At 44.6% G+C, this 13820-nt stretch overlaps 1 protein-coding gene across 1 annotated transcript in view; it reads right to left on the bottom strand.

Moving 5' to 3' along the window:
- ME3 (malic enzyme 3) overlaps positions 1 to 13820 on the bottom strand; it is a 95154-nt gene that overhangs the window by 13448 nt on the left and 67886 nt on the right. The window contains 2 exon segments of the mRNA XM_034074353.1: positions 3610 to 3719; positions 13613 to 13716. Of these exon segments, the coding sequence (XP_033930244.1) occupies positions 3610 to 3719; positions 13613 to 13716 (214 nt within the window).

The raw sequence follows: 13820 nt of genomic DNA on the forward strand, positions 1-13820 counted from the left end.
TTAAGCTGTGCAAGTTTAGAGGGTGTCTATGGATTCCTGCTTATTTAGTCGGGATTATTCAACGCACAAAGTCCATGAGACCTGAGGAGATGCACCTGAGGATGCTAAGGTATGTGGGCAGTGGCATTACAAAGTCATCATTTGAAAGGTTTTGGTAACTGGGGAGATTCCTAATTCCTGAAAAGAGGCAAATTTCATACCCATCTTCAAGAAGGGACACAAGGAGGATCCAGGGAATTTTAGCTCAGTTGGTCTAACCCCATGATCTGGGGATTACAAAGCAAATCTAGAAGGTACATTGGGAACATGATGGTGATTGAGAACAGTCTGGATCTCCCAAGGCAAATCACACCTGATTGTGCATATCCATCCTTATAGATACTGGAAATCACTTGGCTGAACAAGGCTCTGCAGAATCTGATTTAATGTCCAAGTCGGATCTAAGTTTGAGATTACCTTTAATTCAGGTGAGAGCTGGGTGATGTCCAGAGGTCCCTTCCAAACGAACTCCTTCGATGATTTTATGTATTTTATTGTATGAAGCAGGAAGCCAGAGGTGACTGTCTCAGGGATGCACAAGACTTGACACCTTTGTAAGACTTTCCAGATGTGTACTTGATAATACAGTGATACCTCCAGTGATAACTGTGCACAGTTAAGTGGAGCAAAGTTACAGTAGGAAGAGAAAGCAGGATCTAAAGCATTCTCATGTACCTCTGATTTCCTATGTGCTTCACTGCCTGCCCTGGCACTTTACTGGGAAAAAGGAAGAAATGACAATCAGTTTTCTCCCACAGAGCTGAAACTGAAGCCGTTGCCCCTTGCATGAACCCAGACGGAGCTGGGAAAAGGACTGATGTCATCACCCCATGGAGGAAGGAGAAGCAGCCCTTAATGGGAAGCTCCCACATGTGGGCACTGCGAGCCAGCTTCTGCTAGCTCCCAGGCTAATGGCTTTCAGAACTAGAGCAATCTCCTCGTCCCTGTTTGTGGTACCTGGCAGGCGTCCCGCTCAGCATCAGCAGCCTGGCTGGAACTGGAAGGGGTCTGAGTCACTTGAACTCTATGGGGTTAGGGTGGGTTTGGCAATACAGTAATTTGTGTGGCCCAAAAAGTTGGCACACATAAACTGCTTTCTGTTCATGTAAGCCCTGGGGCAGCAAGAGGGAGGCCTAAAGGAGATTAAGTGCAGCAATTTATACTTGCTTCCCACATTTCATGCGCGTGTGTGTAGGCTCATTGCATTCAGAGCCCCACTAACCAACAAGTTGAACTGCTATAGCTGAGGCCTGATCTAACCTGCACTGTTTGTGCCTAAGATGTGCTTTCAAATCAATATACTTAAATGCCAGCTCAGAAGCTGAGATAATTCAGGCTTCAGGAGGTCTTTTCCTGCCTGACTTGAGTAGAATGTATCAGGCCTGCTTAAACAAGGCTTTGCATAATTCTCGTTAACCATTTGGAACACAATCTGCATTGAGCTCTCCCACTTTTTTAAGGAGGCAAGTCATGAAATGCCAGAATGCTGGAAAAGAGAGCCCGAGGTGAAACCAAAGAACAGGAGAGTGTAAGTGAGAAAATGGCACTTCCTACCTTTCTTGTATCATCTGGGGATCAGACTACTCACCCCAGCTTCAACTCCATTTTCTCTGACATGACTCCAAGACAGAGTTAAATGAGGAGATTCAAGTAGTTCAGCTTCCCAAAGGTCCTCAAAACACATTCCTGATTACAACCCTAGCTTAGAATCCCTTTTCTTTCTGACAGCTACATAAAAAGCCTCTGAAACAGTGGCTTGCTTCCCTTGACTCATCACTTGTCTGTGCAGTAGATCAGCAGGATTTCTTCCCTTATCTACTACCATGAAACCAGTGCCATCCAGATGCCTTATTTGAGAATATAAGGGAGTTTCACTAGCAAGAGGTAAAATCCTCTTGTTTTAACAGGTGGGACTGCAGAGCATTTCCAAGGGACTTGACATCTCCCATGCACTATGACACACATCTAATGGGAGGAGGCATGGTCTGCTTTATGGTGATGCTGGTTTACAGCATCCTCTTGGATGTGGTTCATTTCCAGGAACTGTTTGAGACATTCAGCTATGACCTGCAGCCAAAAAGAAACTGTAAAAAATAACAGTCTCTTGCTTCCCAACCAGAACCTTCAGTTTTGCTTTAATATCCTCTTTTCCTTGAAGAAACCATTCCAATTCATTAAGAAACCCTTCCAGTTCACTCTAGTTCCCCGAAGAAAGCCTACACCCAGGCCCACAGATCTGCTACATTGCCTGGCCTCCTTTCCTTTCTGACTGCTCAGTCCCCTTACACTTGCAGAGACAGCAACTAATCCAGCATAAATCTTTACATCATCAGCTTCTTACTGTGGGCTTCACCTGTCCATCTCCAGAACAGTTTGAGCTCTTGGTTCTTCCATTCAAGACTTCAGCACAAAAATGTATCTCCTGTGTTCTCTTCTTTGCTCCTCTCCCCACTGAAAGCTTTTGTGGGTGGCAAAACCCCACAGTAAGTCTTCTTGTACAAGACTATCTACCTCACCTTCCCTGAAATGCCTTAAGTTCTGCTGCTTCTAAAGCCTCTTCATGGAAGTATCTTTGAGCAGGACCATGCATCCCATTACACCAACCACAATCCCACACGCCAGGGTCTTACTCTTTCTTGTGTCATGATAGACATGAATAAGCTGTTACATGCACTGCCAAATACTGCTAGATGGGCAGCAGATGCAGAAATAGTGCTGCAAAGTCTGCTCAGAATAGAACCAGCATTGTGTGAAACAGCACTGGCGTTTCTTTCAGTCTCTTCCAAGTACAAAGTGGGATGAGCCCAACTGACTGCAAATAATGAAATCAACAAACCTTGGCAATTCTGCATGTTGCAAACAGGACTAAGGAAAGATGAAGGGCCTCAGAGGAGAACTGGTTATTCAGAATCACTTGGGAAGATCCCTGTTGGATGGGCAAACAGCCTTACCAGTGGTTTAAAACCAAGTCAGCACCAGAGCAGGATGCCACCAATATGCAGGATGCATCCATCCCTCTGTGCCTGCTAAGCCTCCCAGGACCTAGGAGACAGGCTGGCTATAGCCCCACCTTGGCTGCTGTCATTACTCTAGGGGAGAACAAACCTGTTCTCAGATTACTGTGGAGTTAACATCTATGAAGAGGAAAAAGCTGGTTTAGCTTTTTCAACTGCGCCTGTAAAAAGGAGGATAACAATAGAGGGACAATGCCAGGGTCAGCTAATGGCCACCTGGCTCATGGAAACTGAAAGCCTTGCATAACTGTTAAACCCTCACCATTGTTTTAGCTAAATTAGAGAAAATTAATGGTACTCTCTAAATTAGCTTAATAATCTAAAGCACACAACCCATTTTCTCCCTTGAACAACCCTTCTGCAGTGAACAGCTACATTCCTATGAACAATGGAGGGTCACTTTTCAACTTGGAGTGCTGTGTTTTTGCTTGTGTTTTTAAATGCCATATGTGTAAACTCTACATTTTATCACACATCTGACTATTGGACAATAAACAGGCTTGTGATCTTAATCACAAGGTAAAGGTTAAATGTGCATTCTCCTAACAGGACTTACCCTGGATATCATCATTGAACACACAGTATCTGTTGCGGTATTTACTGAGGAGACGAAAAGCGTTAACATTGGCAAAGTCTTCAAACTGGATCAGACAGTTCATGCCGTACCTGCAAGTTAAAGAGTAATTAAAAATGGATACAAGTTTTTCCACAACACAGGATGATATGTACATCTTTTACCAGGATATTGTAGCTAGAGGCTCTAAGTGCAGAGAGGAAAGTACCCTAATGCATCACAATAACAGCAAACAGGATCACACCCTTCCCAAGATCCATAAACTCAGAAATGGGGAATCACCAAGAATAAATTGTATTCACAATTCAAGGGGCTTCTTGATATGTACACCTGTATACATGTATATATTTATATGCATCTTTGGACTATCTGAAGGGGGCCTCCAAGGATGCTGGAGAGGGACTCTTCATTGGGACTGCAGGGACAGAACAAGGGGTGATGGGTTCAAACTGAAACAGGGGAAGTTCAGGTTAGATATAAGGAAGAAGTTATTTACTGTGAGGGTGGTGAGAAACTGGCACAGGTTGCCCAAAGAAGTGGTAAATGCTCCATCCCTGGCAGTGTTCAAGGCCAGGTTGGACAGAGCCTTGGGTGACATGGTTTAGTGTGAGGTGTCCCTGCCCATGGCAAGGGGGTTGAAACTGGATGATCTTAAGGTCCTTTCCAACCCAAACCATTCTGCGATTCTATGATCAGTTAAAGGGACACCCCCAAGTGCCCACTTCAACTGTAGTTGACCAAGAGATGAGAAAAAGCCCTGCTTGTAGGATCCCATGGACTGCGTGCTTCACGGTGTGATTTCATAGCCACATCTGTGTGCTTTGGAAAGTCTCTACCGAGCTGCTTTGCAGGGAACCAGCACACAATGCCAAGCAATGACCCGTGGAGTCAAGAGGCAGGAAATAATTGCAGACTTTCCATAACTGTGCACTAATTTCAGGGCAAGTGTACAGCTTCTAAAACCTGGGTAACATTCAGACTGCTCCATAGCGATATACTGTCAGCACTCTGTATGACTCTAGACTGCATTAAGGCTTTGCAAATAAAACCTAAAAGGGCCATAGGTACTCTTTTCTCTCACATAAATGTGAGAAGGCAGTGCAGAAGCTCAGGGAATGAGTAATGCAGCCTCTGGGCTGCAGGCATGTGAAAGGGCTCTAAATAGCTGCTCTGTTTTAGAGACCTGAGCCTCTTTGAGACTGCAAGCAGTGCAGAGGCAGCATCACCTTATGTACCTGCCATTCAGTCTTCCCTTGCTTGCCATTGGAATCTGATGGAGGGGACACCCCTGCTTTAAAACTAGAAACTGATACTGGATAGAACTTGTTACATTTGAGAACCCTGGCTCCTGTTATGAAAAGTTCTTTTCACAGTCAGCATCCCCTGGAAAAGCATTGAACTGCTTATTATATGATTTTCCACCTCAACTATGTCTGTCAGCAAGGAGACAGCGATAAGCACATGCATTGTGCTCTGTTATTTGTCCATCATGAGAAACTCTCACTTCATAAACCCTCCGGTCTCAACCAAGGAAAATGGTTGGCTCTTACACTTGCTTCACATTCTCTGTGCTTGCTTTTAGAAAAGGACCACAATGGGACAGACTGTTTAGTAGGGTCTGTAGTGATGGGACAAGGGGTAATGGTTTTAAACAGGGGAGATTCAGACCAGATATAAGGAAGAATTGTTTTACAATGAGGGTGCTGAGGCACTGGCACAGGGTGCTCAGAGAAGCTGTGGCTCCCCCATCCCTGGCAGTGTTCAAGGCCAGGTTGGACACAGGGGCTTGGAGCAACCTGCTCTAGTGGAAGATGTCCCTGCCCGTGGCAGGGGCTTGGAACTGGATGAGCTTTAAGGTCCCTTCCAGCCCAAACCAGTCTGGGATTCTGTGAATGATCTTAGAGCTGTTTATGACTCTTAGATTCAAAAAGCTCAGATTCAACTCAATGCCTTGCTCCATTTAAGTTTCTCAATCTCCTACTAAGCTTAATATTTGCAAAATAATACTATTAAATAATAAATAATAATATCTACCAAAAAAAAAAACAACTGAAAAATTAGATGCTTGGAATCCCTGTTGAATCAGGGCCACAGAAGATGTGGAAACTTTTCTGTGGGGTCTTCAATGCAGTTTCACATCCCCAGAGGAAAGCATCACTGCTTCTGTCACCAAAGGGGAGCAGGTGGGTATTCCTTGAGGACCAGGAGCATCATCCCAACATTCCTACCTTGAACTGTGAGTCTGATATACTGGGTTCTTTCATTTAAAGCATCTGGTCCTAGGGTCTGGCCATGACTAATACATGATCTTTATTAAGTTCTCACATTCTGCAAAGACTCACATAGGCTCAAAAATATGCTTTAAAAAGCTCAGTGAACATATTGCAGAGAGACAATGATCTTCACACAAACAGCTCAGGTAAAGGGGTCTGCATCCAGCACTGTCCTGTCATACCAAGGGGCAGGAAGAGAACTGAAGTGGCTTTGGGCCACCACACTTCTGCTCTGCTTAATAGAAAATGATCAAAGACAAAAATAGATCAGGTAACTGCACTGGTTCATGCTGCAGACCACAAAGAGAGGAAAGAATTCTGTGTTCCAAAGAGAGAAAAACACTATTCAGGTTAATACTCTTGCAAATTCAAGTCTGTAGTCAGGGAAACCCACCCACCCGTGTGCTCTTTGGAGAGCTGGTCACACATACATTAATGCTGGCTGAGGTCACTGGTTTTATTCAGCAAGTCAGCAATGTTACTTACTCAGTGATACACATAAATAATAACAGTAGTGTTAGAGAAATAGTTTCTACAGCAACTGAAGTTGCTTCAAGATTTGCTAACTGTTTGCTGTGAGATGCTAGCAGATGTTCTGGATGGTGTGTCGTCTCCCTGTTAGCCATGTGTTCCTTACATGTCCAAATGATGGATAAGAGGATCGTCCATTAGGAAACTTGTTTTCACAGGTACTTTTTGTACTGTATATTGGCACTAATTTCTTGGATATCCACAGTCTTCATTTTGACTTCCAAGACCTTACAGACAGGAGGAGACTTGGAGCTCTTCATCCGCTGCCTTTCGGAGTGTTGCTTGGCATTTCAGAAGATAACTGCCAGAACCTGCAGTGGGGAGGCTTAAAGTACATAGGCAGCCTGTCCCTCAAAGACTTGGTGTAACCTGTAGTTAACAGCTCCCATTCCTTTTGGGCACACTGAAGTGTGCACTTCTTGGGATCTCTGCAGTCCTATGTCTCCTTGTGGAACTGGAGCTTTCCCCTTAGCATGAGTAATTCTTACACTTGCAGGCTGTGGAAAAAGATGCTTGGACTTCATTTCTGTACCTCTCTGGCAAGTGAGGTACAGAAAGAATTCAGAAATGCTGGACAGAGACCTTAGCAGCAAAGAGACTATAGCAGCAAAGTCTTTTATGGTCACTAAATATTATCCAGGTTAATGTCTTAACACCCACCCCTCAACCACTACAACACATCCACACTTCTCAGCAGAAATGAGACCTTCTGGAGTTACAAGCCAAACTCTGCTGGTTTGTTGCATGGCACGTTAATGTCAGGTGCAAAGTCTGATATCCTCTGATGAAGGTTGTGTGTGGGGTAAATTAGAGACTAATTTCTCTCTAAAAACAGTTCCTCACCACTGTCCTCATGTCATCACAGCTACAACAGCGTTAATACTGAAACCTGTATCTGGTGACATTACAAGAATCATTATTAATAGCATCGCCATGTCTCCTGGTTCACTGATGGCTCCCAGACCACCTTCTGGGGACCCTGTTCACCATCTCTGGAATTAATTTAGCCACTTTACAGAACTGGAAACAAAAAGATGCATTGGAAACAAAAAGATGCATTGGAAACAAAAAGATGCATTGGAAACAAAAAGATGTACTTTTCCAGTTCTTCCTCATCAAAACAAATCACTAGTCTTTCATAGAATCATAGAATGGTTTGCGTTGGAAGGGACCTTAAAGCTCCTCCAGTTCCAACCCCCTGCCATGGGCAGGGACAGCTTCCACTAGAGCAGGCTGCTCCAAGCCCTGTCCAACCTGGCCTTGAACACTGCCAGGGATAGGGCAGATTCATGCTAAAGATTATATTGCTGTCTCATTAGTCTGCACATTTTAGGTTTTATGCCATAAGTAACTATGACCCAAATTCTTTCTTTGCCATACCTTGTAAAAACCTCCCTGTATAAATAGTCTCACTGGGAAATGCTTTAGAGAACAGTCCCATGCACTCATTTGAGTCTGATCTCCAGATCTTGCCTAGCAAACTTTGCACAGGGAGTATCTTTAATGAAATAATATACTACTGACAAATACAATAGTCTAAGACTGTCACCCTAATGCAGGATGACTCCAGGAACTAAACACACATGACATTACGAGTCTGTTGTGAAATTACCACCTGAAAACCGTTATTAAGAAATTATTCAGTTTCCTGGAAAACAAACAAGCAAAGGATTCATGCTTTATTTATCACTGTACTGCTCTTCCAGTACTGCTACTGTCAAGCTAGAGCTACATGGAATCTCTAGGCTGTGCTAACAGGAAAGATGCTGTTAATAAAGCCTGTATCCCCTGTAGAGGATGATACACATCTCTCTTGGATGAGTGCTAAGTATGGAACAAAAGAGTGTGAATCCCAGAAGAGGGAGGCGGATGTTTTCCTGATGACAGTGGTTTTAGCTTTATTCAAGAGACTTCTCAACTGCCTGAGCAATTTCATTATGCAACTTCACTCTTTCATCCTCATTTGTATGCACCTCTTCAAGCTCATCCACCCTCATTATAAGCCACAAGGTCAGAGAGGCAAAAATTCATGAGACAGCAGTTACTATTAGAGAGCATCTGACCAAAACAGCACAAGTCAGAACTGCAAGGGTGGCCTGAGGACCTGGGCAGCGCCTTTGCTGATCAGTATCAAAAGGGGATTTTGTTTCCCCATGAGCATTCTACATGCATGAAGGAAATTGTATTGGGAAGAAGGGCCCCGTTATGGAAAGAATCATACGAAGGAGGTTCAAATCCTTGTCATAAGTTAGCATTTCACAGCACTGCTTTGAGTCATTCCCGATGTAAGGATTTTGCTTTGATGCACTGAAATCCCTACTCACAGTCTTAGAGAAAACTAGGCAGAAAAGAACCAAATTGTCCTTGCCCTTGTCTTTGAGACCTTCCAGGCTTGGTGCTTCATACACCAGCAACCAAAGTTCTGATTTCCAAGAAAAAGACAAGTTTTCCACAAAAGAGCCCATCATCAGAGAAAAAATCATGCTTGGCAAGAGATCAGCATTTAGGTTTCATAAAACAAAGTCCACTTTAGCTCATTAAACACCACCAGCATCTGTATCACTGCTAACACAGTGTCCTGAGGCCATTCTTATTGTTAAATTGCTAGCACGGCCCTTGGCAGCCTTCTGGTCAGAGCAGCCATAGAATTCCTGGCCACAGTGTAGGGGTCAGTTTGATCAAGCATCTCCTCAGAGGCCATCTGAGAGCAATCCTGTGGAGAAGGACTCAGGGGTATCCGTGGATGAAAAACTGACTGGGATGTGACAATGTCTGCATGCAGCCCAGAAACCAACCATGAGCAGCAGGTGCAGGGAGGGGATTCTCTCTCTGCTCTTGTGAGATCCCCCCTGCAGTCCCGTGTCCAGCTCTCATGAGATCCCAACACTAGAGGAACATGGAGCTGTTGGAGTGAGTCCAGAGGAGGCCATGGAGATGCTGCAAGAGCTGGAGCAGCTCTGCTCTGGAGCCAGGCTGAGAGAGCTGGGCTGGGGCAGCCTGGAGAAGAGATGGCTCCTTAAGAGGACACCTGAGAGCAGCTCCAGTGCCTAAAGGGGCTACAAGAAACCTGGAGAGGGGCTTGGGACAAGGGTCTGTAGGGACAGGACAAGGGGAATGGCTTTAACCTGACGGAACAGGGGAGACTGAGATTAGATATAGGAAAGAAATTCTTCCCTGTGAGGGTGCTGAGGCGCTGGCACAGGGTGCCCAGAGAAGCTGTGGCTGCCCCATCCCTGGCAGTGTTCAAGGCCAGGTTGGACACAGGGGCTCGGAGCAAGCTGCTCTAGTGGAAGGTGTCCCTGCCTGTGGCAGCAGGTTGGAACTGGATGAGCTTTATGGTCTCTCCCAGCCTGAACCTTCCTGTGGTTCTAGGATGGTCTCTGGCTTCTACACCAGTTTAGAAGGAGAAGGACGAAAAAAGTTTCCAGTGGTCTCCTTTGAAAGAGAGTGTGAGGACTAACACACACTGTTACTGTAGATGATGGGCTGAAGCTCTTCACAGTGCAACAAGCATTCCCAGCACATGTCCCATGGCATTTGGATTTCAACCTTAATTTGCTCATATAGGCAAGCCCCAGAATGTCTGTGGGTCACTGATTATGATCCTTGAGCACTTCAGATGAATATTTATTCCAGCTTACTAAAACATACCAGTTCAAGAGTAACACTGATTTGCCCTTTGCCATGTAACTGAGGACAGGGAAAACTGAAGCAGTGTATTGTACCATATGAAGTATATTACTCACTGTATAAAAACAGCAGCTTGTCAATCTGCTTCATTCAGTCACAGGCTAGGCTTAATGGGCCAAATTCTGCACACAGCTGCCTCCCAAGAGGAGCAAAGTGCACACCTTGGAGCTCTCATTAAAGAGCTCAGGCATTTCATGTTTTAGGTGAAAGAGGAATGAATGGAGGTTTAGGCAGCAGGAAAACACCAAAACTTACCCAGCTGCTCCAGAAAGGGCTTTCCTTTCTAAAACTGCCCAGAAGTCATACTTTCTTTCAGAATACTCTAAATGCTAACTCTGAAGCCTCTGACACGCTCATCATTTCATTACTAGGTGGCTGTTATGAGACCAGGAGGCCTTTCTGCTGACTGTAGGAGTCTCCAGCTATAGAAATCTGACATCTGTTTGACATTATTATTCCATTGGAAGAGTAAATCTTCAGTCCCTTGGCTTTCTTGTGGGCTCTGACACATTCCACTTCAGTGACAAATGTCCCTTGAGCCAGCAGTGACTTGAAAGGGTGGGAGGTACTCCTGCAGAGGAACTGACAAATGCTTTCCACAAGGAGCTGAAGTACCCTCAGGAAGTAGGCAGAATTCCTGCATGAACACGGAGCTGAAAAGGAAACCTCCACATTCCAACAGGTTTGTGCTCCTCCCCGTATTACTGAATTTACGTGTGACATTATAGACTCTCCTAAGAAATCAGAGCAGATTGAAGATCACAGCAGTTCATACCCACAGGTTTCCTCATACATGGAAGCAGGCTACAAGAGCTGCATGGTGTTGACCTTCTGAACAATTTCAGCTTCCTTTCCTAACAGAAGCTAGAGCTACTGGGTTGCATTCAGTCATTCCAGTGGAAATTCAAGACCAAATGAAGCTGTTCCATGTAAGTTTGCCAAACCCAAGCTGATAGTAGAATTATTCACTAGTCCAGAGCTCACAGAGGATCACACTCCATCAACTCTTTAAAGTATGCTGGTGGTCAGGGTGATAATGTATAGCAATGTCTCCTTTCACTCAAGGATCTCCAAATGCTTTACAGATGGGAACAGAGATGTGTAAAGTGGAATTTCCCAGCTCCACTTTGCAGAGAACACTTTGGGGGCTTACTGTATTCAAGGAATTCATCCTGGCTATAAGAGAAATAGAAAAGCTGGGAGAGGGGCCCCAGGAACTCGATTCCCAGTACTTGGATGAAAGCATCAGACATGACATCACCTCCTCACAAGATAAGAGTTCATTGTTTCATGGCTGAGTGTCTTCTCTCTTCGATGTGGAGATTAGCTCATGTAAAATAAACACAGGAAAACAACAGCAAAAATCCTTCCTCCACAGCACAGAAAAGGCAAATTGTGTTGCTCTCACTGACATCACAGCAGTAGCGGGTGCAGTTTAACACCACGAGCATATCAGAGCCACATTCATGACAGCTGAGACCATCATTTGGGTTCCCATTCTATTGTTCCCATTCTATCATCAACACCACCACTACAATACCCCTGTGGTCCCCTAGCCAGAAGGAAGCGGGATAGTTTCCTTGAAGGATTAATTAGGGACCATAACCAAAACAAACAAAACCCCCACTAATCAACCCTGACAGCTCTTAAATCTTTTCTCCTTGTCAAGCCTCTTGTGATTTCCTATGTGTGTTTGATCAGTTTTCTAGCCTCCAAGAATTTCCTCCCCCTAGATAAACCACAAGTATCTAATGTAAAACTACACTGTAATCAACTGGCATTTCAGCCAAGCTTTCTTATCACATAGAAAGAAGGACAAACCAGGGCACAAACACAACATTCTCTTCTCTGCAGTCACCCTTTATTTTAATTTGGTGTTTTATCTATTTCAAAACAGCATTTTAAATCCAACAGAGTTATTGTGTTTATACTCACAGATATAGAGGCTACAGCACTGGCTGACAAGTATCTTTACACAGTAAGTAGGCAACTGCAGCTGGGTGGGTTGATGTACTGGCTGTCTATCCCATAGGACATGCCTACATCATGCTGCTGAATAGTAAGGGAGAGACTCCTGCCTTAACAGCAGCATTGCATGTGCATAGAGCGCAGTAGAACACTGCACAGGGCAGCCACCAACATCAACAGATGCTGAAATTCCTCCATGACACTCTCTTTCCTCTCAAACCTTGGTTTGTCAGCTGTGTCATTCCATTGATCATAGAATCATAGAATAGTTAGGGTTGGAAAGGACCTTAAGATCATCCAGTTCCAACCCCCCTGCCATGGGCAAGGACACCTCACACCTTCCATTGATGTTATGGTCCTTAGCATTTCAGCCCCTAATTCCTGCATCCCTCCACCCACAGCCAGCTGGGCAGTCAGACTGTGTAAAGACATACTTCTCAGGGGATGGGTAGGTGTTGTCATTAGACACTGGTAATGATGCCTCCTAACAGGGGAGACAGGATGAACTGTGAGCTGATGACACACGTACCACCCACTCCTGTTTATGCAGGAACACACACACACATACAGCCAGCTGGAGACACAGAAAGAGGGAAGATCAAATATAGCTCCTTCAGCTGTGAGGGAAAGACCCTACAACACACAGATAGGCAGCAGCCTATTAATCAGGCCCAGACTGCAGCACTTTGCTGCTTATCAATAGCATCTGCTGCTTTAGAAAAAGCAGAAAAAGCTGTTTAGGAGCTTGGGGCTTTCCAAATATTCTTCTTTTTTTCCTTAACAGTTCTTCTCATTTTCCTCCTTATGGTACAGTTGTGGAGATTTGGACATACTGTGATTTGTTTCAGAAAGAGGAACTCAATGCAGTGCACACACAGAGCTGAGGTTGTGGTTCTGCTCTTCCCATCTCAAACTCCCTGGTATATCAGAGACTTTCTATCCCAGCTAGTAAGAGTGGAAATATGCACTTGGTCTGTCCCACCATTAAAAAGACAGTGCTTATGATCCCTGCCTTCTTGCTCCACAGACTCAAAATGCCAGCAGGGAAGCTCCTGTTTTTAACAAAGCCATAGAGAGGCAGCCTGCAGACTCACACGGACACCACCGTGTGCAGTAACATGCCATTTCCATTTAGATGCCTTCCTTCACAATGGTGAAAGCTAGAAACTTCCTTTACAAAGTGTAAACAAACCAAAGTTTAGATTCTGCTTATGCTGAATGAGGCTCATAAATGCATGATGGAGGCCAGATACAGCCCACAGGGCATATGTGTGACACCTCTGGCCTATAGGGACAGGAAATGGTTATAAATAGTCTGTCCCATTTCAGTTCTCTGAAGACAAATATTTTTGACACAGAGTGCTCAAGCACAAAGAATCATTTGTAGACCACCCAGGAGACTTGCATTGAAATGACCTTTCTTTGCTTGGACGATCAGTTATACTAATGTTTGTTTCACGAGATGCAACGTTTGTTCTTAAATGGAAGCAGCCCAGAGGAGCCATGTATATAATCCCACTTACTTGTTGGTCACTGCCTGCATAAACTCATCAATCAGTTCGTCGTACTGTTTCCCACGAACCCTCTTGTGTTTCAGTCCAATATAGAGTGGATCACTCAGGAGAGCCTAGGACACAAAGCAATTCCATTGACATCTTCTCTTCCACGGGTGGACTGAGATTTATGTCCCAGACTACCCAAAAAGTTTCTTTGTTGTGGTCATATGCATGT

This window comes from Melopsittacus undulatus, chromosome 2, assembly GCF_012275295.1.
Source record: "Melopsittacus undulatus isolate bMelUnd1 chromosome 2, bMelUnd1.mat.Z, whole genome shotgun sequence".
In the NCBI taxonomy this organism is placed as follows: domain Eukaryota; kingdom Metazoa; phylum Chordata; class Aves; order Psittaciformes; family Psittaculidae; genus Melopsittacus; species Melopsittacus undulatus.